The sequence below is a fragment of the Topomyia yanbarensis genome, unplaced genomic scaffold (genome assembly GCF_030247195.1).
Source record: "Topomyia yanbarensis strain Yona2022 unplaced genomic scaffold, ASM3024719v1 HiC_scaffold_8, whole genome shotgun sequence".
NCBI lineage: Eukaryota > Metazoa > Arthropoda > Insecta > Diptera > Culicidae > Topomyia > Topomyia yanbarensis.
The window spans coordinates 418793-443856 of NW_026684046.1; the positions used below are offsets into that span (position 1 = coordinate 418793).

General features: G+C 35.2%; 1 protein-coding gene across 1 annotated transcript in view; it reads left to right on the forward strand.

Moving 5' to 3' along the window:
- Nucleotides 1–2597: 2597 nt before the first annotated feature.
- Nucleotides 2598–25064, forward strand: part of LOC131696155 (bumetanide-sensitive sodium-(potassium)-chloride cotransporter-like) — a 37342-nt gene continuing 14875 nt past the window's right edge. The window contains exons 1-2 of the mRNA XM_058984695.1: nt 2598–3023; nt 3310–3415. Coding sequence (XP_058840678.1) covers nt 2830–3023; nt 3310–3415 — 300 coding nt within the window. The 5' untranslated portion in view covers nt 2598–2829. The remainder of the gene's footprint in view (nt 3024–3309; nt 3416–25064) is intronic.

Below are 25064 nucleotides of genomic sequence, written 5' to 3' on the forward strand. Positions count from 1 at the left end.
ATGTAGTCGGTGATTTGTACCTTGCCGTGTCATCTCATCATTTCCTGAGCAAGAGGAAAGAAAAGGAGGGAGGAAGTAGAATTGGATGGGAAGAAAAAATAACATCACGAAAACGAACATCAGGTAAATTAAATTTTCAAGTTCGCCTGCAAGTAAGTATAAAGCTCTTTACCACATTGGATAAGAAACTTTAGTATATCTCTAAGATTCAGTCGTCCAAACACGGTTTCGTCTATGTAAAAACGGCCGAAAACTCGAATTCGCAATTGTGCTACTGCTGGGCAATTGCATATCAGCTGATAAGAGGTTTCATAGTCGGATTCACAAAGATTACATGAAAAAAACTCAGCGCGCTGAATAGTTGCCATGTCATAATTGAGTTTGCAGTGGCTGGTTAAAGTCTAGGTATGCATGCCGCAGTGGAGTTTCGAAATATGCAGGATATTTTTTGAAATCACTGGGCACGATTAGAAACGCCCTTGTTTGGCGACACGTTTGTAGATTTCTCCAATAACTACGGTGGTCGGACAAAACCCAAGACCATATTTTTTTCCCTTACTTGTCGACATTGGCAGGGCGGGCTCAGCACCAACGAAGTCAATAACTGCACCTGCCCTTGCCAATTCGTCAGCCCATTCATTTCCAGTGATACTGGAATGTCCGGGTACCCAGACACGATAGTGTTGACAATGCTTAGTTATTCGATTTGGGTTCGGCACGTGATCATCAGCTTGGACTGTGATTTGTCTGAGCTAAGGGCCTTGATTGCAGCCTGACTATCGGAGCATAAGTTTATAACTTTGCCGGACAAGCTCTGCTGAAGGGCCGATTGTACCCCGCACATAATCGCGAATATTTCTGCTTGTAATACAGTACAGTATCTACCTAGCGAGTGAGATTGTTCCAATCTTATTTCACGACTGTAGACACCAGCACCAACACGTCCTTCCATCAGAAAACCGTCAGTGTAACAGACCACTTGCGTTTGTTGTTGTCTCTTCATATAGTCAGACAACCACTCCTCTCGAGAGGGAATCTTCACATGGAATATCCTGTAAGAAAAACTACATGTGAGTGTAATATTGCATGGAGCAAGAATATCTTCACCCCATGTAACCATTTGTGACCACAATCTGTATGCACATGATAGCGCTTCTTGTTTGGGGTGTATGTGTAATGGTTTGATATTTAGAAGTGCCTCAAGAGCAGCAGTCGGAGTTGTGATGAAAGCACCACTCAACGCCATGAGCGCCATTCTTTGCAGATGGTTTAGCTTTGACTGGATTGTCATCACCTCTCCCCTCTGCCACCACACAAGGCATCCGTATGACAGCATTGACAGTATTTAGGTTTGAGACCCCAGGTCTTTCCAAAAGTTCGACGAGTTCCGACGGTGGCGACGGTCCTGAGGTCGACCGGTTACGCAGTGAGGGTTGAATAGTGTGCTGACTCCACGTACACAGGGGAGCCAAGGGGCCAACGGGCCAAAGGACAACTATAAGCCAAAGACAGATACACTAATTCTGCCGGAGCTCAAGCGCAGCGTAGAACCGAGCACTCAATTAACAACACCAACAAGCAACTTCACGTTGGTTAAAAATCCTGCGAGGGTGGCTGTGAAAGGATGTGAGTCACGTTTCGGCATCTCCGGATCGGTTCGCGTTTCGACGGGTTCCAACGTTGGCGACCGGTTACGCAACGAGGGTTGGATAGCGTGCTGACTCAACGAGAAAAGCAAAAACTCATAAAATATGGATACAGCAATCACTACTCTAAGGTAGAATTTTCATAAAATTTTACCAACTTTTGGGATTTTGTTCGAATATTTTCCAATCTTTACTGTATGACAATATAAATTCGAAATTCAATTTTGTATATTGGCTCTGTGTATGTCAAAATAGTTTGTTTCTAACAACGGTAAACTCGTAGACAAATCATTCAAATTACAGTATTCAATGGTCACATTAATTTGTAATTTTGTTTATTGGGGGCTTTCGCCCGGTCACATTAAATGAAATAAACATTTGATAACATTCACCAGAATGAAATATTTAAACGGATAGGAAAGAACGAAAAATTTGTTCAGACAATAATAACAAAACTGCATCCCAAAAATCCGCCAATAGGTGAACTCAATTTCTTCCATTCAATGCTCTGAATACAATGTAGGAGTAGATTGATTTTTTTAAATACACCCGCATAAATAAAAAAAACAGCAATTAACACAACCGAAGATTTTCGAAATACTTATGCAAGTGGTCGTGACTGTGGCGTGTCTCAGAGGGCAACAGCCAACCCATACTCCAGATTCCATCGATGCTAGTAAACAGATAAATTCTAAGAAGAAGAGCACACGTTTATACTGATGTGAATCCATCAAAACCGCTGTAATCTGCCTGCTACAGGGCGCGATGTAAGCGGTTCTCGCGTATGCTTCACGAAATCGATTCGAATATTTTAGCACCCGGCGCGAGAGAGCCGATCAGCTGCACGCTCATGGTCTGTCGATTAAACTATCAAAAAATGGTCCAGTTGGAATAAGGTATAAAAGCGAGATCGTCCTGACCGCCCGGTCTGCAGTTTTTCCAATTCCGAGCGGCAACGCGGTTATATTGCGCTCGGTTTTCGTTAGTGTATATTCTCCGAATTTTGTGCACAAAAAACATCGTACCGATAATCTGCATCGAAGCAGATTGCCCCGGCTGTGATAGGAAAAGATCATGTGATATCGATAAAATATGCAACGATAGTGGCTTTGGCAAACACTGATCGGCGGTTGAGTGGAACAAAAACATTGATCCTAATCTAATTATCGTTTAATCTGGCACAATGGTACACAATCGGTTTACCGTACAGACAATGCTACCGGTGAATGGTCACGGTCGGAAAAGTCCAGTTCCAACCACATTCCGGCAGCTCGATGATTCGGTTCGGGTGACCGTAACCGAGCTAAATAACCACAATAGCAACGATGGCATCGATTCACCTGCCCATCGACGTGTCAGCATAATGGGAATAACGAGGTAAACTATGTTGGTTTTTTGGAATAGTGCACAGGCGATGATAATGATTGTGGTGATGATGATGCCGCATGGTGATTTGTAGATATGCTAGAAAGTATTATGTATGTGATTATATGTGTGTCTGTTATACTATGATATTAGCGACCTATTGTGTTACTCAGCGGAAAACGAAGTGATAGATAGCACTACGCTAATCAACCAAACAATTAGTATGTGAATTTACATCGTCTTATTTTTCGCACGACGACATAAAAAACGCCATCTTATAGTGAATATTCGATTTCAGGGATCCACTTCCGCGGCTGGATCACTACCGAACATCAACGCGAAAAAACAAACGACCATCGATAGGTGAATTACGGGGAGACAGCGATGCAGCCGACGAAAAACAGGTAAAGTCTGAAATGTCAGCATGGAACACATACCTAATATTTAAAATGCATTGTAGTAGGATGCTTTTTTTATGACAAAGAACATATCAGTGTATTTTAAATACTTATCACAATTGATAAAAATGATTTAACCATATATTATTTTATTCACTTTGATGCAGGATTTATGTTGGGAAATGTGCGGATTCTATCCCGAAATTTCCCTAGCTGATTTTTAAACGCATCATTAGAGTTAAACCATCCAAACAAAAAACACTTCCTCTTTAGAAGGTAACGCTAAAGGTAAAGGGTGGTACATTTGTAGCCCAGTGCAACGTTCTAGGGTTAATAACGTTCTGTCTGTGTATTAGGCCATTCAATAGAAAACGTTTTCAAATAGCTATCAAATAGCTGACTATCACCGTTTATTTGAGCGCTAATAGTTACAAGAAATATACGTAGAACTGAATTTATTGCAATTGTTCTGATTGGATTCCACTGGAGCAATGCTGCCAGAGACATTTTCAGTTATCGGTGAAAAATTATATTTTGATATGTCTTCGTTGCCTTCAAATATTTTTAAGACTGATAAATCTTATCAATTTCGACCGCTTTCGACTACCTTTTCTGCCCATTGAAACTATTGAAAATTTTGCAGGAGATGTGTATTAAGGATTGGTATGTAAAAATTCAGCATCTTCTAACACTGCTAGAGAAGCATTTATCTTGATCAAAACAAGTTTTTCGTGTTTCTTTACTATAACACTTTTAAGAAAAAAAGTTTTGGGATCCTATATATGCGCGAGAAAATTATAGGGCATGAAGTGGTTAATTTTACCCATATTATTCATATTTATCTTATTATTTTTTTGCATTTATTCATATTAGTTTTTCTATTTACTTTAATCATTTTATTAAATTGTTAGTTTTTGTTGTTCGGTTGTCTGCACACTTTTGTTTGTGGCTCACAACATTACTCCAATTGTTCAATATATGGGAATATGCATACCAATGGAAAGCTAGAGGCATTAGCTAATAACTGTTGAAAGAATTTAATTTATTCTGTCAACATGAAAAAATTTATTAACAATTTCGTAAAATGATAATTTTTTACCATTTTGAAAAATGTGGTCGGTTGTCGGAACCCTAAGAAAATTTACGAAAAATGGAAAAAAATTTGAATGAAAATCATCGAAGGTTCAAAGGGAAAAAGAAATTCATTTCAACAACCATCAAAGGCATTTTTAACATCATTCTTCATCAGAACCACAATCTGTGTATGTGAAAAACTGCTGCGAATATTACGCACTGCTAATGCACTGACTGATCGCATTCACTACAATTGAGTGAGCTTCAGGCAGCCCATTTTTTACCAATGCTTCAGACAAATCAGATAGAAGCCAAAGAGGGAGGTTTCTGCAGGGTAACCCCGTTACACCCCCCACCTACTTTTTTGGTCGTGACAATCTGGTATATACAGGACAACCCTGCGGTGAAAACACGACCAGGTGGGTTTTTTTATGTAAATGTAAAACGCTAAACCGGAAGTCGCCTTCCTGGGTTTCAGAATGGTGTCAAAGATCGATCGCTGGTATCTATTCGTAAAACCCGTACCAAAAATACCCGTATTGATTAGGTTATCGAGACCTCTGCATTTGCCACAAAAAATGGGGTGCCGACAACCGACCATGTTTGGATGCCGACAACCGATTTTAGTAACCTTTTTGAAAACTGAACAAAAAAATGTGGCTAACTTTTCAGTACCATTCAATGTTGAATCACAAAATGGAATTCACATCGTAAATATTCAATGCGCATTCTTTTGCGATCGATTTAGTTCTTTCTCTAACTCTAAGCAAATCATCAAAAAAACCTTTAAGTAGAGTGTCACTTGTTCAAAAATGATATTGGTTGTAGAACAGATGATTTGAGTCCGTTTGCTTCTGCAATGGGTACAAAAAGATCGCGCTAATATAACACATAAATGATATTTATCTGAATGTCCATATCTACTTTCTGTCAAAATTACGTAGGGGTGCCGACAACCGACTAGTGCCGGCAACCGACTACTTTCCCCTACTTAGCCATATATCGCCTGCTTAAATATATGTATTGATAAATAGCATCTTTGACAAAGATACTCCAAATTAACTATTATATAAGACAGATACCTGACACATAGGATCATTTAATGGCATTTCGATGCCAATAAAATACATTTTAGCTAAACATCCTCAGTCATCTAGTTGTATTGCGGCATCTATCCCAGTTGTAGAGGAGAGATGCCAAACAATGACACTTTCCTTTGAAATTATAAATGACCACGTTCGTGCTCAGAATGCCTTTTAAAAGGTCCAAATTATTCACGTGATAGGTGGTTTAAAAAGAAATCGCGCAATTTTAGAAAAACGAAATTTTTAAGCGGTACTGAAAATTTTCAGTACTCCGCGATGCAACTGAATGCACATAACACTAGTTTACAAATTTTGGGATGATTGCATGAAGTTTAGAAAAAAAAGTGTTTTCTTAGTCAATTTTGGGTCACTGAACATGAAAATCATATTCATTTTTCTTTTCAAAGAATCGTTTTTGAGATTTTTTCAAAAACGTGTTTTTGAGCACTTTTGCAGTTATTGGTCAATATCTCAGTGTAATATGTGCCCATGCCAAAATATATAATATGTTTGGAATAAATATCAACAACTTAGAATAAATAGCAACCAAAGTCAAAAAAAGTTATTTTTTTGTAAAACTACTCGTTTTTCGTTGATTTTTCATAAAAAAATAATTCAGCTAAAAAAATCTTTTAAAATCTTATTCGACAGACAAACTACTCGCGTAAATTTTAAGCCTAAGATCACGAAAATCCGATAAGAACTGTTGATGTTATTAAGCACCGAGTGAAAATTGTTCTGTTTTTCACATATCTCTTTTGGTCTTAAATAAGATTACGCTACTTTACAAGACAAATTAAGTTGCGAGAAAAAGTGTTTTCTAGATTAATTTTGGGTCCCTATGAGTATGAACTCTAAAATCATACTCAATTTCTCTTTCAAAGAAGTTTTTTTCAAGGAACGTTTTTTTTGCGTATTTCGTATTATTTTTAATTTTTTTATTACAGAAAAAATAATGTTTCACATTTTGAGAATCTAATGTGACAGATTTTACAAATTTTACGGTAATCGCGATAAGCTAAGAAGAAAGGTGCTTTCTAAGTCTGGGTCGCTGAATACGAAAACAAAGGCCATTTTTTTCAAAGAAGCATTTTCGAGATTTCTTTGGAAGGTCTGTTTTTGTGTACCTTTTTTAGTTATTTGTCAATATCTCGTTCAAAAAGGATCCGACCGAAACAATCAACTCATAGCTCGAAAGGTATTAATATGCCCTTTCCGAAAATGTGTAATATGCATATATGAAATGTACATTTGTTATGATAACAAGCGACCAAAGTAAAAATAGTCAAATTTTGCATATTTCTAGTGAATTTTCTATATCAAGTGAAGGAAAGAAGAAAATTCTTTTTGTTTCTGAGGTGATGGATAATCTTCTTACATAATTTTTTAGCCAATAGTCACAAAAAATCAGATGAAAAATTTAGATGGTATGAAGCACTGAGAGAAAATTGTAACTTTGTATATTTCGCAAAATCATATTTTCGGCAGAAATAATCTTCTACACTTGATAGTTATCGTTTGTGTTCAGTACAGTCTTCTCGAGCTTGCATCCAGCAATAGTGTCCCCGTCCCAAAAACCCTGATATCACATTTCATTAACTACTGGACCCCAATGGAATTTTACTTATGTAAAAATTACACACAGATTTCTCGTGGTTTTGCAACAAGATGCTCACAAATGAGTGTATCATTACACTTGCCACCCTGTACAGCGTTTTACAACTGCGGCATTTGGTTCGTTTCGGATTTCTTTCATTGTACAACTTTTTAAAAATGTACAAATATTCGTTGGGAAAGTTTTGTTTTGTCTATGGTAAGTACATATTTAACAATCGTTCCACAATCTGGTTGGTGAAAGATCAGGACATTGCCGCAATTGAAAAGCGATATGAGAGCTTCTGGGACGAAGGCATGATGGGTAACTATTGCTGGATACAAATTCGAGAAGACTATATCCAACGCAAACCAAAAAAAAAAAAAAAAAAAAAAAAAAACAATGCATTCAAGGGGAAAAGGATTTTTTCGGCCAGAATTGTGATTGTGTGAATAGCACAAAGGTATATTGATAGATAATAAAAGAAAGATTTCTTTTTAATTTCATAAAGTGGTAGGTATTTATACAACTGTTTAGATACACATTTCGTCAACGTCTTGCTATTACAAAGCCTTGGTAGTACAATCCCGTAGAGGATGCTTCGCAGCCGATTCTTAGTTTACAGAACATTATTTGGCTAGTGATACGATTCCACTGAGACTCCTTCCCGATAGGGGCTCGAATATTTGACGACTGGCTTATGAGACCAGTGCTACACCCTCTGAACCACCGCACCATGGCAGGGTCTGCTGAAATTACAAAATTTTAATTTCGCTCAATGCGCCATAACATCAACATTTTCCATCTGATGTTATTGATATTAGGCTGAAAATTAACGTTAATATATTGTCTGCCATCTTAAATTCTAAAAAGTCGGGAAAAAAATTGTTTTGCTGTAAAAAAAATCAAATAAAAATGAATAACTTTTAAAAATGGTCAAAAATTCACTTTTTTTAACTTGGGTAGCCTGTAACACTTAAAAGTTTACATATGATCGACACATATTTCCATAAAGTTTCCATAAAGAGCCAAATATTTGCATAGCTTTTCGGAGTAAAGATCTTGGAGTTTGAGATTTTGGCGGGTTAGGATTGCGTTCGAGTTTTTAAAAAGTCCAAATTCTTGCGGGTTCCAATGCTTAAAATTAACCCTTGGTTACATCACTTCCGTTTTATAACGTAGCTACACCACTAGGTTAGGTCACCCGCCGTGTTTTGTCGTATAGATATAAATTATGTTGTAACCTTTGGAAACATATTTTTATTTGATTTCAGATAAATTTTGAAGATTCAAATATTTCCATTGTTAAGGTAGTTTATATAAGGGAACATGATAATATTTTCTAAGCAATGGACTGCCTATGATCGCAAGTTAGTCCCATAGAAAACGGGATATATATGCGATCATGTGGAGATGTTTTCAAAATTTGACATTTTGATTTCAAATGGCTATTATTAATGCAAAAACGATTTTAATCCACCTAGCAGTGTGGCATACTTCATGGGACAGTGGCAGCGTTCAGAGAAACAATCACATCAGCATGGGACAATTTAAACGCGATAAAGCTCAAAGGCCAACCAAATCAATCATTAACCCTCCGGAAGTCGGGGAACTGGCTCACTAAACGAACACCCGCAGCTGCTCTAAGACGATTTCGCAAGATTTTCAGAGCAGCGTGCACTCAGTGCACTAGCGCGACTGCTGCCGGAAGGTTAAGCGAAAAAATAGCCTATAAAATAGACGGATAAACGAATTAGCGAGGAAAGTAGTCGGTTGCCGACAGACTCGTGTGTTGTGGTTTACAACTGTATATTTTTTGAACAAGTGAAAACCAACTTAAATTTTTTTTGATCATTTGCTTAGTGTTATAGAAAGAAATAAATCGATCGAAAAAGTATATGCGTACAATATGTATGAAGTGAATTCTATTCTGTGATCCAAAAATTGAAGATCACTGAAATGTTCGCCACATTTTTTTCAGTTTTCAAAAAGATGACTAAAATCGGTTGTTGTGGCAAATGCTGAGTTCTCTATAACCAAATCAATATGGGTATTTTTGGAACGGGTTTTACGGTGTGTATACACCAGATTGTCACGACCAGGAGAAAACTTTGTTGAAAGCTGCAAAGCAATCCGTCTTAAATAGGAAAAAATAATGATTTTTTTTAACGAAGTGGTATTTGAGTTTGTTTGGCACGAACTTATTTTTTATGCCAAAAATGTTTGGATGTAGCTAAATAGTATGTATCTGGGAGGGAGAAACAGACACTACGCACGAAGTGTAAATAATAGCACTTATCAAGAAGCAAGAAAACTTTCGACAGCCAAAATCAATCAAGGTGGGCGACGCATAGATGAGCAAATTTCTTTTTGCGTGTCATTGATGCAAGCGTGTTACCGGCACATGACTTCAATCGTGTGATGGAAAGGAGCTTGGGACAGTATAAAATCAGTGAAAGTTTTTTTCTCCTTTACATTAATTTGAAGATAAAGTCAGACGACAGTTTGCTTCCAGTACTCGAGTGAAAAGGGACAAATTTCGGACCGTGTGGCTAATCTTCTATTTTTAAAATAGGATTTTTGTGCCGTTCTTCTCCTTCATTCTACCACGGTTTCCTAAAAAATTTCTTACACTGATTATTAAAAACCGATACAACATTAAATTCAATCTGAAAAATAGAATTTATTTTATAAAAATTTAACTAACAGAATCCTTGAATAAGGAAACTCGTCGGTAGAGGCATGTTTATCTGATTTGTGATATGTTGACCAATGCATAGGTATTTGATAGGTAGATAGGTACGGCTGCAGCCTTGGAACGTAAATATCCACATAATGAAATAACCGAAAAAACGTTTGATATAACATGTTTTCGTTTTTATATTTGCCCTTTATTTACTACTGAAAAATATTGTCAACCTAAATAAAGTACAGAAAACTGTTTCCACCTTTCTTTTTACATCATCCAACAATTTTAACCGTCGAACTGTCAAATTTAGCCAAGGTTATTTTGCAAATAACTTTCGAAGTGTAAGATTTCAACTAATAGATGGAAATGGAATTTTTTCATGATTCGGATCATCAGATTAAGCTGCATGAGCACCCGAACATTAAAAATATTAAGTAGATGTCAAACTTCATGTCGAAGTAACTTGCCAATTTTTTTCGAAACTTTGTTTATATTTATTAGCATGCAAATAAGCCTACGTTGATGATTTTCATTTTCTCAGTATACTCTCAAAAGAAACTTTAAACTGGAGAACCGTCAAATCTGACTAGCAAGGCGTCACTCATTCTAAAATTGTTAAATAAATCACAAATTTTTAAAACTTTCTTCGCACGATTTACACCATTATTATTTGTCTTTACTATAGATATGAAAATAGCTTTTATCACATGTTTTAAATAGAAAGATGATATAAATTATTTTAAACCAAAAAGTATTTTTGAATTACCAAAAAACGTGCACGTCACAGCATATTTTTTTATTCTATATTCCCATTTCTTGGAGTAGAGAACATTTACAGCGTCGTCTCATTTCCATAACTGGTTTCAATAACAAGCATAAAATATATTTTAGGCGTAGTTCATTGAGCTTGTAGGCGACGATACAGATAAATTACATAATTCAAACACCATAAAGACTTATTAAGATTTATAAAGATTCAAGTGAAAAAGACGCTTTTGTTGAATCCCCCTACAGTTGTTTTTTATAGTGACCATTTCCTCTTTATGTTCATAAACTGTCGTTCTGTCTGGTATTTTGATTAATTCATTAAAATGCAAATATTATTTGAAATTTTCATATAAAATTAGCGTTTATTTTACATTATAGCAAGATCGTAATATTGTCTTAAAACGATGCTCGAAACTTTTGAACGCAGAATTTAGATTCATCATTGAATACATAGAAATACAATTTATTTGATAATGGCAGCACGGATTACCGAAAAATTCATGTGGCTAATTTGAAAATGGCATTAAATCACAGAAAATTTTTAATAATATTTACTGCTACACCCAATCTAGACAAAAAATCAAGGAAACTCATCGTTCGGAAACATTTTCAAGCAAGCATATGATAACAATACTCTCATTTCCTCGATGAACACTTTTTTGTGGCTCGGAGTGACAGTTTCGTTCTGGCTGGCTATGACATTCACATTTATTGAGTCTGTTTCTCCCTCCCAGGTATGTATGTTCCGAAAATTTGGATGCATAAAATATTAGTTCCTAATTTCATCAAATAGAGGACGCCACCACTAACTTTTCGACAAAGATAGATGGGCCGTTGACTTCTTCAGACGAATTACTCAATAAAGCATATTATGCAACTTTGTGGAAGACACCAAATTTCTATCTCACCGCATTGAAAATATAATATTGGCGCGAATAGTCTTCTTAGTCATGAAAACATTAATGTATACAATGCCACCTAGAGGTGAAAACACGATCAGATTGGCTTTCTCTATGTAAATTATCAAATAATCTCACGCAAACTACAACATACAACATACAAACCTAATTCTGGCTAAGATGGAAGCATCATCACTAGCACCTGATTAAGTAGAACCGTTTATACGTTTTATACGTTGTTCTTTAACGATGAAAAAATCATTAGCGAGAAAGCACTGCCTTGTGCAGTGGTTTTCATCCATTTTCGTTCCATGTACTCCTTATTGATCCCCATGATGTACCCCCTGTAAGTCTAGTCATCTCAATTCCTTACAATCTTACATACTGAAACAATATATAAAGACAAATATTCGAGGGAAATGCTAGGATAACAAGGTAAAATTTGTCCCGCATAATTCACCCTCTACAATAGTCTAATTAACTCCTGGGTCTGGGTAATTCTCAACCTAAGATCCGCGAACCCCTAGGAAGCCGTGAAGTATATTTTCGGAGCGCATAGTCTTGTTTCCTAACAAACGGAAAATAATATATTAATAGCATATAAAATCAATGTTCATCCGTGGGGGCCCGCAGCAACCCAGGGCGATTTCCAAGGGTCCATGCTACGAAAAAGGTTGAGAACCGCTGATCTAAACAATTGGGATGAAAAGTGGCAAGACCATAATCAGGTTTACTACTGTCCATCAAAAAATTATAATAAAACCAAATAAAACACGGGTTTAATGAAATATTATGGTGGGATTATGGGATCTTTTTGACATGTTTAATAAAAAAAACACAACAACAAAGAGGGAAAGTACATTTATACTGCTGAGCCATGTCACGTTGATGTTATAACACTGACTAAATGCTCACGACACCAGACAGTAAACGTTGAATGACCATACAGACCACAAACAACCTTCATTTTTCTTCAATTTTGATGAAAAAGAAGTGAATCGACTGATCATCTCTCACTGATGCAGCGCAAGAGAGTGCAAAGTAATGACAGAGCTATTGGGAAGCGCTAACTTTTGTCGATATTAGAGTGGTAATCGAAAAATCAGTTCATACTGGCAGTATGTGGTGATTAATTATCTTTCTTCGTATAGCGTCTTGAATCTACTTTTATTCTATTCCTATTATCACACGACCCTGTTCGGAGCTGTTGGTTAGAGCTATGCCATCTATGGTTATCGCATTGTCTCAAATAGGGAGTAAAAATAATGGCACTAAATTGGTGCGCCCAAAAACGAGAATCTCATAATTTTCAGGACACTTTTGAAAATAGAATGTTTCGAACGAAACAAAGATATTGATGCCAATTTATACGCATACTATCGATTGTGGAGCGAGTAATAAACAAAATAGTTTGACACCTTCTATGATAACGTCAAAATAGGCCAAATCCCCTATGCATTTCTTTCCATTTGTGGTAAATATTACACATTCGAAACCGCTGCTGGTCAATACTAGTTAATTGTTATTAATAACTGACTTTTATAACCGTATTCGTAAGGTAAATAAAAAACGGTCAATTTCGACGACTATCATTGATGATGCCAAAGAATAAAATACACGTGAAGAGCTAACCCGACTGTTGCTAATGCATTTGAATGAAAGCTGAACCTTAATGAGCCGCTGCTTCTGTGTGCCCGGTCAGTTTGGCGATGAACTGCCCTCGGAACGTGACGATCGATTATTGTAGGTTTGTTCCAGTACTAACTTCTCGCTCCCAGAATCTCTTGAGTAAAGAAAAGCAGAAAAAAGTCACTCCTGTTTACTCCGGTTCGGTACCAGAGGAAGCAAACAGAAAAGTGTGACTTAGACAGAAGTGGCTGTATACCAGTTTGCTCCGGACTACTTCCAGTTTCTCCGTGTACTGGAACAAACCTTTTGTTACAAAACGTTTGGGTGGCAGTAACTACATCATCTTTATCTAGAACATAACACACAAATGCACCGGATCTTTTAAAAGTGTTATATATGTATGATTTGGGCACACCCTGGACTGGCGGTCCAGAGATTAAGGGGAGCGTCTGGTGTAAAGTGCTCAAAACGAAAGTTATTTTGTTTTACGATTTTGAAAGCAAGGCAACAATGGATCTTTTGTTAGGATCACTTTATACATTCATTGTGTATGAAAAAAATACGCAGAGCCACACATACGAGTGTTCCAAGAGTAGACCATTTCCACGTTGAGGACACATACGAGCGTTCCAAGAGTAGACCATTTCCACGTTGAGGAGCACCGCAGCGAACACGATAACTTTCGATAAAATTGTCTGATTCGGAAAATTCAATAAGTTTTGTAAAGCTTAGACTTGTAGTTAGTCGATGAACCACAAAAAATAGAAAAAAGATCGACGTTCGGAAAATGGCTTCATGAAAACCGAAAAATCTTATATTTTACTGTAAAATTCATTCATTTTCTTTAAAATAATAGTGACAAAAATTTTGTTATTCAGTTTTCTGTGGTTCATCGACAGGCTACACATATTGGGTATCATCATAAAAAAATCAATTTTTGAGTTATCGTGTTCGCCAATTTGAAAACGCTGATTCGGGAAAAACGCTATTAAAGGGTGTCCCACATCAATTTGCATCACGGAAAAAATGGTGCAGAAAATGACCCATTGGGTATTTTCTCTTGAAAATTTGGGTAGAAGTAGTTTAGAGTGTGTTGTTTATACTGTATTTTTATCGCTGTCAGTTTTGTGAAAATTGTCGCCGAAAGACAAAAGAAGTTCAGCATGGCCACCAAGATTACAGGAGACCTTTCTAGAGGTTCGATACTAACGATACTCTACTCTCACGGTTTCAAAAAATCGATTTTTTTTTCTTTGTTTAATTTCAATCTATATGTATCTGAGAATAGGCCACAGAAAGGATTTGGTAAAAATCATATTCTTTGGCATGTTTCTGGGAACTGAAAGATACCCATCTCCGGCCGATTCTGAGATACTAAGCGCGGCGGCACCACGATGGCGCTTGTCTATGGAAAAATCATTGTTTAAAGAATTTACCGGTCCATTCTTTACGGTTTATGTAGGGTAAACAGGTCTAATATGCCCCCCTTAAGCAAAAATAGCTATATTTCATTATTCGACACTATGATCTCCGCACCAACTACTCTAATTTATTGTTATATTAGTTAGAAATTTGTACCCGTTTCATTTTTTATTAAAAACTATAAGGGGCAGCCCTATGGGATTGCACGAACTGTAGACGTAGGACTATACTACTTAATGTAAAATATATATTTTCTTAGTACATTTATAGCGGTAAGCTTGAATCTAGTTTGTACCGCCACACGGTACTATCTTTGATTTTAGGCTTGAGTTTAGTCCGGTCTAAGATGTTAGTACCTGTCATTGCAGAAATGGCTGCAGCCTGAGGCCAAATGAAAACAGTGTAAAAGGCCGATATGTTCCTCTTGCATACATCTCAATAATTTGAATCCACTGCGCATACTTTGTTATTTTCAATTCTCTCTTCATCACTCTTCTGAATAAATATGGCTCTCTTTGCTCACAAGATGACAATAAATAAGCCAGTTTTATCAGGTAGGAAAGACAAGCACCGTCATTTTCGATTTCCTCGTTCTTTCCTTGTCTCTACACGCCTGATTCCAATTGCACATCAAAGGGTTGCAGTAGAGCACGTTTGTGTAAATCGAATTGCATATTCCGACCAAAGTTGTTTTTGCGAATTATTATTTTTATTTAAGCCTCGCTGAAAAAACGTGTACAATTTTAATTTGATGATCTAACCTTTATTTATAATTGATATTTATTCCAAACTTGTGAAAATTTGCTTGAAACTAATATAAATATTCCTCCCCACGTCGACAGGTATCGTATTCAATTAGAATGACATTCACAGTTCATTTTGAATTCAATTTGTATTCAAACTGAATGAAAATATGCATATGTATTTTCATTCAGTTTTTATTTTCTTTTGTGCATTGAATATTATGTCACTACAAAATGCTGTACATCATCGGCCAACTTTCAACTATCCAACATGTTAAAGCTCTAAGTTCAGAAACATATCGGCTATAAGTTGACAAAATTGTTCTCACACGCTATGGAACAAGACATATGACGAAGAAAAGCTATTTTACTGCAAGAAAATATCGGAATGAAAAATAATTCGCCATGTTGTCTAATTTACTCATTTTCTTTAACTTGAATTTGTTATTTATTTTTTAACATTGTCGTGTATCGCAGATCGGAACGCAGCCATATAAATGACAGCATCGTTTGGTTAAAGCTTACCAAATATTTTAGGCCGGTTTAAAAACATTTAGTACGTCTTTTAGCTTACGGCTATTAGAGTAATAATAAATCGAATGTATTTCTTACGTATAGTTTAAGGTTGCACAGAGAATGCGCAAAATTCGCAAACGAAAAAAGCAGTTTTTTCCACACCGTATGTCAGATCTTCATAAAAATCAATCAGCAGTACTGTAACAACATTCTACATACGCTGATTGATTTTTATGAAGATCTGACATACGGTGTGGAAAAAACTGCTTTTTTCGTTTGCGAATTTTGCGCATTATCTGTGCAACCTTAAGCACAACCAATCATCATCGAATGTTACATATTGAACCAAACCTTCTTGATTATCATGTCATTTCATTTATAGTAAGTGATCGAAACCGATTAAACTTATTTGAGAAGATCTGAAGAAAGAAAACAGAAAACCGTGACCGAACTAATATCTGGAACTAAATCTTTATAGCACAAGATCAACTTTTAAACTTTGGTAAAAAACCCGGACCGTTTATATTTATAGTTATATTTTACTATTATTGTAACTTTCCTAAAGTACGCATACAAATGTAGCGAATACAGTGGTCTTAATCATATATCGAAACTATAAATATACAAGAATTGAAAACAATTTTATATATGGACATAGATGCGTTTTTGCAACGGTTTTTCAAGTGGCAGTGTATTGTATTATTATAGTATGTACCTACTAGTAGAATCAAAATACTATAGGCTGAGTGCAAATGAATCACGTGCAGTGGAAATGAATCAATGAATTCATCGAACGTAAATAATAAACTTTCGTTGTGTTTTCCACCAATCCGCGTAAATTTGTTGCTAAGAAAGTTTTCGTCTTTGCGCGACGAAAGCACAGATTGCTATCGTGTAGATTACGCATTCAACCGCCAACAAACAGGGTTGCCACATTGAAATCTGTGATTCGTTCAAAAATATCTTTTACCATCTTTGATAACTGAAACAGGCAGAAAATCTGTGATAAATTTCCGAAAAATTAAAATATTTCCTAAAATCTGTGAAAATTTCATCAAAATGCCAAAAATCTGCCATCTGTGAAAAAGAATGTGTGATCAAAAATTGTGAAAAAATCTGTGACATTACAGAAAAATCCGTGAATATGGTAATCCTGCTAACAAATTAGATATATCTACATTCGCCTCAAACATTGAACCAGAGCGCACAAAGCAAAATGAATTTTGCTCTATCATACACCCTTAAGGGAAATTTAAACTAAATAATCAGAAACGGTTATGAGGCTATATCTAAGGACTAAATAAATTTTTTTCAAAAGTTTTAAGAGCTTCGGTTTCCTAAAAAGAAAGAAAAATGTATGTCACGATTTTGTGTCCCCATTTTATCAGCGTAAATTTTAGGGGCTGATTTAAAAAGGGGTCTACATTGTATAACAAAGTAACTATATAATGCGCTTGGATCGTTTTGCAAATGAAAGAGGCGTGAATATGATTTGTATATATATATATATATATATATATATATATATATATATATATATATATATATATATATATATATATATATATATATATATATATATATATATATATATATATATATATATATATATATATATATATATATATATATATATATATATATATATATATATATATATATATATATATATATATATATATATATATATATATATATATATATATATATATATTCTGTAGCCCAGGCTTTGGAACATACGAATCTATTTTTGTTGTATTCCTAAGAATTTTCCAAGTTCAACAGGTTACATTTATGAAAATTGATTGAAGAATAATAGAAATATATGCACGAGATAATGATAAAACTGCATATGAATGAAAAAAGTCCCTATAACCCCAACTTCTCGTATTCGGATAAAGGTCAAAAAAGTTCCGTTCGATTTCTGAGATTTTTTCACATTAGAAAAGCTGCACAATATGTATGATTTGCATCACGGAGCAGAAAAATTATTCAAAAAAGAGAATTTTGGGGTCAAAATGACCCAGTACCCCACTTTCCCGTACATTTCTAGATACAGAAATATCTCCATTCAAATACTAAGGTTATTTCTTTAAAAAGAAATTGTAAATTGTAATTTTCTGATTGCTACTTCAGAAGTTATAGCATTTAATATATTTCCCCCGCCATATTTCAATTTCAATAATTTCAGGCGAAGTGGGCGGGAGTCTAGAATTGTCCAAATGATGTGAAATTTGGCATCTGAGCTTACTTTGACATTTGTCACAATATGACAGGGGGGGCCTTTGAGAATACAAAAAAAAATTTTTTTTGCAATGCCCTAACCTACAATGCACCGGCTCTACCTGTCCCTTCGACGCCTTCCCTCACTTACTGTTTGTAATGGCATTGGGTGTTAAAAAAAATTTGAATAATCTACTACTTGTTTAAAAAGCAATTTAATAATCTTCACAACGCCGTATAGATGGTCAAAATCGTTTAGAAAGTACCGGAGTTATAGCAAAATTTAGGACAAAAGGGAATTTTGACGTATTTTAAAGATTTGTACAATAAAAAATGAAATATCACACAATAAAATGGACAAAACACAAATATTTTTGAACAGACTACTTTACGAATGATTTTAGAATAAAACAATCCATTTTAATTATAGATTCAATAAAAATTAGGCATATTAGTGCGATTTTAATTCTGTGATACATACCCCAAAAAACCGTTTACGTGTAGAAAAAGTCACGAAACCGTTGAACGGTTAAAAAAGAAAACCTAACCTGTCCAAAATAATTGGTTACTAATTTTTTAACGACATATTTTGAACACTATTTATTTTGTGCTTCTTAGTTAAATTTTACAAAGAAACCATTTAAAATATATAAAATGTATAATCAAGAGATATATAAAATTATTAGTTCATGGGGTTACAATTAAATTGTACACTTAAATCCAATTTGAAATGCATCACTTCTCCCGATTTTCATTGGCAACCGTGGGATTATGAATAGTTTTCGATAAATATTTTACAACTGTCAACTTTCATTAATTTGTAGTAATTTGAGATGAACTAAAAATAGCTGAGACTTAAAAACAACCCACAGAATGCAATTATCTTCATCAAACCAATTGAATGTAAAGGAATTGGCAGTAAAGGAGATAAATGTATGAAAAGGGATCACAATATGCAGGGTCCCAAGAATTAGGTTGATTACCCTATATTTTACTATATGGACTATTTCACTGTGTGGTTGTCAAAATAAAAAGTTCAAAGCGTAACACCGCGAACATTGAAGGGCTTTTCACGTAGAAACTTTCAACTTTCGGCGCTTTCAACTTGCATTGGTATCCGCTCATTTCAATTGTTCAACATTTACCCTGTATTGTTAGATTTTTATGTCGACAGCAATGTTTCTTGAAAAAATTGGAAATCTGTTTACAAACCACTTCAAATATTGCCACAATATTACAAGCCGTGTTCTATATAGCAGAACCGCGTATATGTAGATGTTGAAGACGTTTATGTGCTACGTAGACCTCATTATTTCGCATTCCGTCCAGTGTGTGAAATATAGAAGCTGTTTATTTTGCTTATGTTTTACATTCTGTTTTCCTTTAAAATTTGAATCATTAATACTATGGCTTGCCATAGAGATATGAGGACTGCATGAAAAGTAACTTTCCGAGAACGCCGGAGTAACACAATCAAAACAAACTTGTCTACTATGCTCCCCAGAATCTATATTCGCTAGATTTGAAACCCGTTGGTTCCCTAAGCGACAAAATCTGAATAAAACTCTCCGAATATGCTAAAATAATAGATTTTGGAACACTCAGTTTGTTACTCTATCGTGATCGGTTTGTATTTGTATTACACTATTAACACTATTTTTAGATTATGAAGTGCTGGCGCTTGCGCTCCACTTGTTTCTTTTCCAGTTACTATATGGCTTTTGGATGTGTATAGATGAAACGGTTGGAGTGTAAGAAGATTTTCATTCAAGATTTTCGCAAAACATAAGAATTTTGGTGATTGGTATTTTACATTTTTTGGGGAAAAAGTATCGAATCTTGCAAAATTATTTTAATCCATAATTATTCACCCGCATAGTGCTCTTTCGCGGCAATGCAATCTATAAACTGTCTAATAATGAGATTAATAACGACATGCTTCCCAAGCAGTACTTGTAACAAGCAACGACAGCGATTAGTTGCATAAGCAAAGGCTTTTACACGTGCGCTTTTTGGGTTGCTAAACCAGCGCAATAATGGTTTCCATATAATTTTATGTAACGAATTATGTTGCTGAAACTGCTAGTCAACAACTAGTGTTGCTCGGGTTGTGAAGTAACAGCTTTTTAAAGGTTTAGCTTTCCTTATTATTAAAAATTACTACAACAAATAAGATTTCTAGTTTTCGTGATTTCATGTTAAAGTTGTCGCTACATACAGTCAGACATCGCGAGAAGAATATTTTTACATTGAAAATTGGAAGAGTTTTTACACATTCAAATTTTAAAAGAAGAAGGTCATGCATGCTCTCTAGATTCTGAAATAAAGCAAGCTGTGTGCCTGATTGTGACATGGCTAACCATTAAGAGGGGCGTCTGGTGTAAAGTGCTCTGGTGCTTTTGGTTTACGATTTTGAAAGCAAATCAATAATGTATCTTCTAAATATTAAGATTTAATCATACATTCATTGTGCACGAAAAAAAAATATTTTCAGTAACACGGAGCCACAAATACGAGCGTTCCAAGAGCAGACGTCCAACAAATTCCACATCAAGAAGCGCCGCGGCGAACACGATAACTCTCGATAAAATTGTTATATTGTGCATTCTCATAAAAAAATAAAATCAATGCGTTGATTAGTTTTTGAGTTATCGTGCTCGCCAATTTGAAAAACTCGGTTTCGAGAAAAACGCTATTAAAGTGTGTACCACATCAAATTGCATCACGGAAAAAACGGTGTAGAAAATGACCCATTGGGTATTTTCTTTTGAAGATTTCGCTAGAAGTAGTTTGGAGTGTATTGTTTACATTGTATTTTTATCTCTGTCAGTTATTCGAAAATTGTTGCCGATAGATTGAAATCTGCGTGTGTTTGCTATAAAAACATGCGCTAGGAATGCTATGTTTAAAGAAGTTCAGCGTGGCCACAAAGATTGCAGGAGACTATTCTAGAGGTTCAATAATAAAAATTAAGCGGATAAAAAAAGAGTCAATTTTTTTGCGCACTACACCAGACGCCCCCCTTAATATCTGAAAATGTTATGCTCATGATGTTGTTAAATCCTTGTGAATGCGGTCTTCAATCCCTTGTTTGTGAACAACAACGTTTTTAAACAGCTATAACATTTGATTGAAGCAAGATTTGCTCACAAAAACATGTAAGATTAATAAAAGCGACTATTACCTTTCATTTGAGTGTAAACAGTGACAATGATCAGCTCGTAAACTGAAGTTATTGCAATTAGTCTGATTGGATCCCGATGGAGCAGTGCTGTCAGGGATAGTTTATGTAGACGACGGAAAATGATTTTTTCATATATCTTCGTTATGTTGTACTATTATTGAAAACTGATAAAGTTTAGATTGCCTTTGGCTACGTTTTCCACGCAATTGGACTATTGTAAATAATCTAATTGTATTGAGCGTTGGAAGGTAAAAATTGAGCAGCTTCTAATACTGTGAGGGAAGCACCTATCTTTATGCACAAAAGCTTTCCGTGTTTCTTGATCCTACCGTTTTCAAGGAAAAATGGTTTTGTAACCCTACATGTACTAGAAAAAAGTTGGGCATGAAAGAGGTAACGACACTATGAGTTTAAAATATCAACAGAAGATACAGCCATAAGGCTTCCTCTTTTCCGATGGTGCTTGCTTGCCGAACACGATGTTTTTAGATTACTGAACCGAAATCAACCAAATTTTGTACCGTTTCTCTTTGAAGTATACTGTCTGTATGCTGTGAAATGCGTAATAATGAGTACTTTTACGACTAAGATGAGAGTAAATTTATTGGAGTCGCTCGAAAAAAAATGTATTTGAATGGAAAATCCGCAACTTCTCACATAATTCTTTAATAAAATGCAGGAAATTTCGAACATATCCATCCCATAAGTACTAAAAAGGTTTAAGTATCGGTTTACTTTTTTGAGCATCACAATGAACACAATTTTAAGTTTACTTTTATGCATAGAATTACTTTTTTTGAGCATCACAAAGAAAAATACTATTTTGGCCGGAATCAGCAACATGACACTATACTGAAAGCAAGCTGGAATGGCATATAGGCTAACTCGATGCATTTTCTTCCCACGGACATGAATCCACCGAACTTCCGTGAGCTAAGTCCAATCGAAACCTACTCTGTCATGATGAAGCGGGAACTCGGAAAGAACAGGCAGTAAATAAAGAATGCAAATTACACGCTTAGGAAGTGTATACAAATGAGAAAAATATCCGGATATAATGGTAAAAGTTTTTATGAATGGTACTGTACTAAATTCATATATAAAACTATCCTACAAATTTGGTTTCCATCCGATAAATAAATGAGATTTGAGAGTATATTTACTGTGTTGTAGTTTTTTAACGGGTTTACCACAATCTCCCAATCCAATTTTTAGAGAAGTTTCTTTTAATAAAATTCAGCGAGTGCTGCACTTTTTTATTCTGAGCAGTATACAAGCTAGATATTTGTGGTCCACGTTTTAAAACAGAATAATCTAAAGGCGGAAGATACCATATGAAAAAGGTCCAACCTCAATGGTAGACACTGTGAGACAGTTGTCAGTTATATTGCCAGCAACACATGTTCTACGAAGTTCCATACGTCTTAATTCATCAATAACCTGAACACAGCAGCACCGTGTTAAAGGATTATCGATAATTATTTAATAGAAATAACTAGCCGTAATGTGTTTCAACTATGAGCCCAACGCGCACAGCTAGCAAAACACCTCCGCCGGAAATTTCACGCGGCAATTGCGAGGGCTTCGGTCGCCGCTGAGAATTTGATAACCAGACCCGATCAGCTGACTGGTCGAAGTTTGATCATTAGGCTAACTCTCATTCAGCGAAGGCGATGTCACCATTCCAGTTAGAACTGAATTCATCCAGTTTTTCCCACTCAATTCAATCAAACAGGCAAATGAGCAAATCCTCCAGTTTTTTTTTCAATACTGTCCAGTTTTATCCATTTATTTTCCTCGAGGTCAATGTCAGTTGGAAACAGTAAATTCGTTTTTCTCTTTACCATATATATTAATAAGGCTAGCAACAAGTCAGTACAAGTGTACGTACAGTAGGCTAGTACTCGAATGAGAATCAAACTCCATTGACAACTTCACGTGATAAAGGTGTGAAGAGCTTGCTAGTTGTGTCTTCTCTCAATTACTTCCAAGTTGTTTATAATTACCGGGAAATGGGCAATTCATCATTCTCGTTTGCACGGTTGGACTATCATAACCATTTTAAATGTTAATTTTCTATTTATTCAAAGTTGTCTCAGTAATTTTAGGAATCTATCAATTCACCTAACGATCGAAATAATCTAGTTGTTAATTGATTGTGGTACGTCTGAAAGATGCTATTAGCAGACAAGTTTTAAGAATGTGCCCGAGATGTAAAAATGCGAATTCTATTTGTCTTCAACTTTCAATAGCAAATTCATATAGAACAGTCGCTTCTTTATTCATCTCACATGTAGCACGTTTATAGAAAAGGACGATTATTCTGCTATGTACATAACAGCTAATTAAAATTATTGGCAAGTATAGCGTGCTACATATAGACAATTGACCTACAAAGCTCAAAAATTAAAAAATAAATAATAACTCGCTAAAAAAGATTTTAATGGTGACTGTCGTGCCCCTGATTTCATCTCAATGCGCTTGATTCATCTTCCTGCAGTTATCAAATTCGGCCTAATAAATAAAGGTAAAAAATAAAGAGTTATATGAGCAACCGAAAATAAAATTCGCTTCGTAGAACCCGTTTCAAATATATTAGAATGTGAAAACCGGATATAAACTTCAAGCATGAAAATCGGACTGGGACATTTCTTTGCAAGAGTCGGGTAAAAAAACCTTTAGTAAAAAACCAGAAAAAATACATGCGATTCTTACAAAGTAGCTTTTGTTAGCCGACTTTTAATCTTGAACGTCAAGATATACGGATGCTCCTACAAGCGATTTATTTATTTTCAAATGATTTTTATACTGGAGGTTCATCCTTGCCGAGTTTAACGGGTGAGAGCTTTTTAAGCGATTCTTATGCTGAAGAATTTCTGTCCGATTTTTATGCTTGAAGTGTATTTACGATTTTTATATTCAAATATGTTTGAAACAGGTTTTGCGAAGCATGTTCTATCCTTGCGACTTTTATTTGCGGTTGCTCAATATGCAAAACACGATCCCAGTTACATTGAAAATACAGCTTGTCTAACAAATACCATGCACGAAATTCGGATTTCTAAAAGATCAATAATTTCCAGATTATCTGAAATATTTGCACAGACGTTTTTTTTTATCTGTGATGATAAAAAGAAACAACATTCTTTTTACCACCAAAAGCGTTTGACCTGAAACACATACATCAATGTGGCAAAATGTAGCATCTTCCCATCTGCAAATAGCGACTAAATTCTCCATTTGTTATTTGGATAGAATTGGACCGACTCAGACTTGCTGAGTCGAAAATAGTAAAACTAGCTACCATTAAAATGACTACACAAAAACTGGCTTCACGTAAAAATACTACCGAAAAGTATTGTATTCTTTTCACCCAACTGAAGTCAGTACTAAGTAAAGCCACATTTGTTATTTTTGAGTTCATACACTGATAAAAATCTAAATGTAAAATCTGTTTGCTTCATGCACTCGACATCTATATGAAAAAGAAATCGTAAGACTATAAATCGTACACTAGAGTGGTTTAAAAAAAGTTTTTCGTATGATAAGGCCCCAGCCGGATTTTGTAAATGTAAGCAAAAATATGATATTTGAACTGTGTGTTTTATTATTAAAATCTCAACCACTGGCACGAGTCATTTTAAAATATTGCCTTTTTTACTGTTTTATTGAATTTACAAAGATTTATATCGAAAAAATATATCAAAACCTGTTTTAATCAAGCTAGTGGTGCGATTGTCCCTTTCTCATTTATCCAAACTACGATTCATTAGCTGGTTATGTTCAAAATAATTGTGGAAATGTCTACTACATTCTTATACTTAGCACG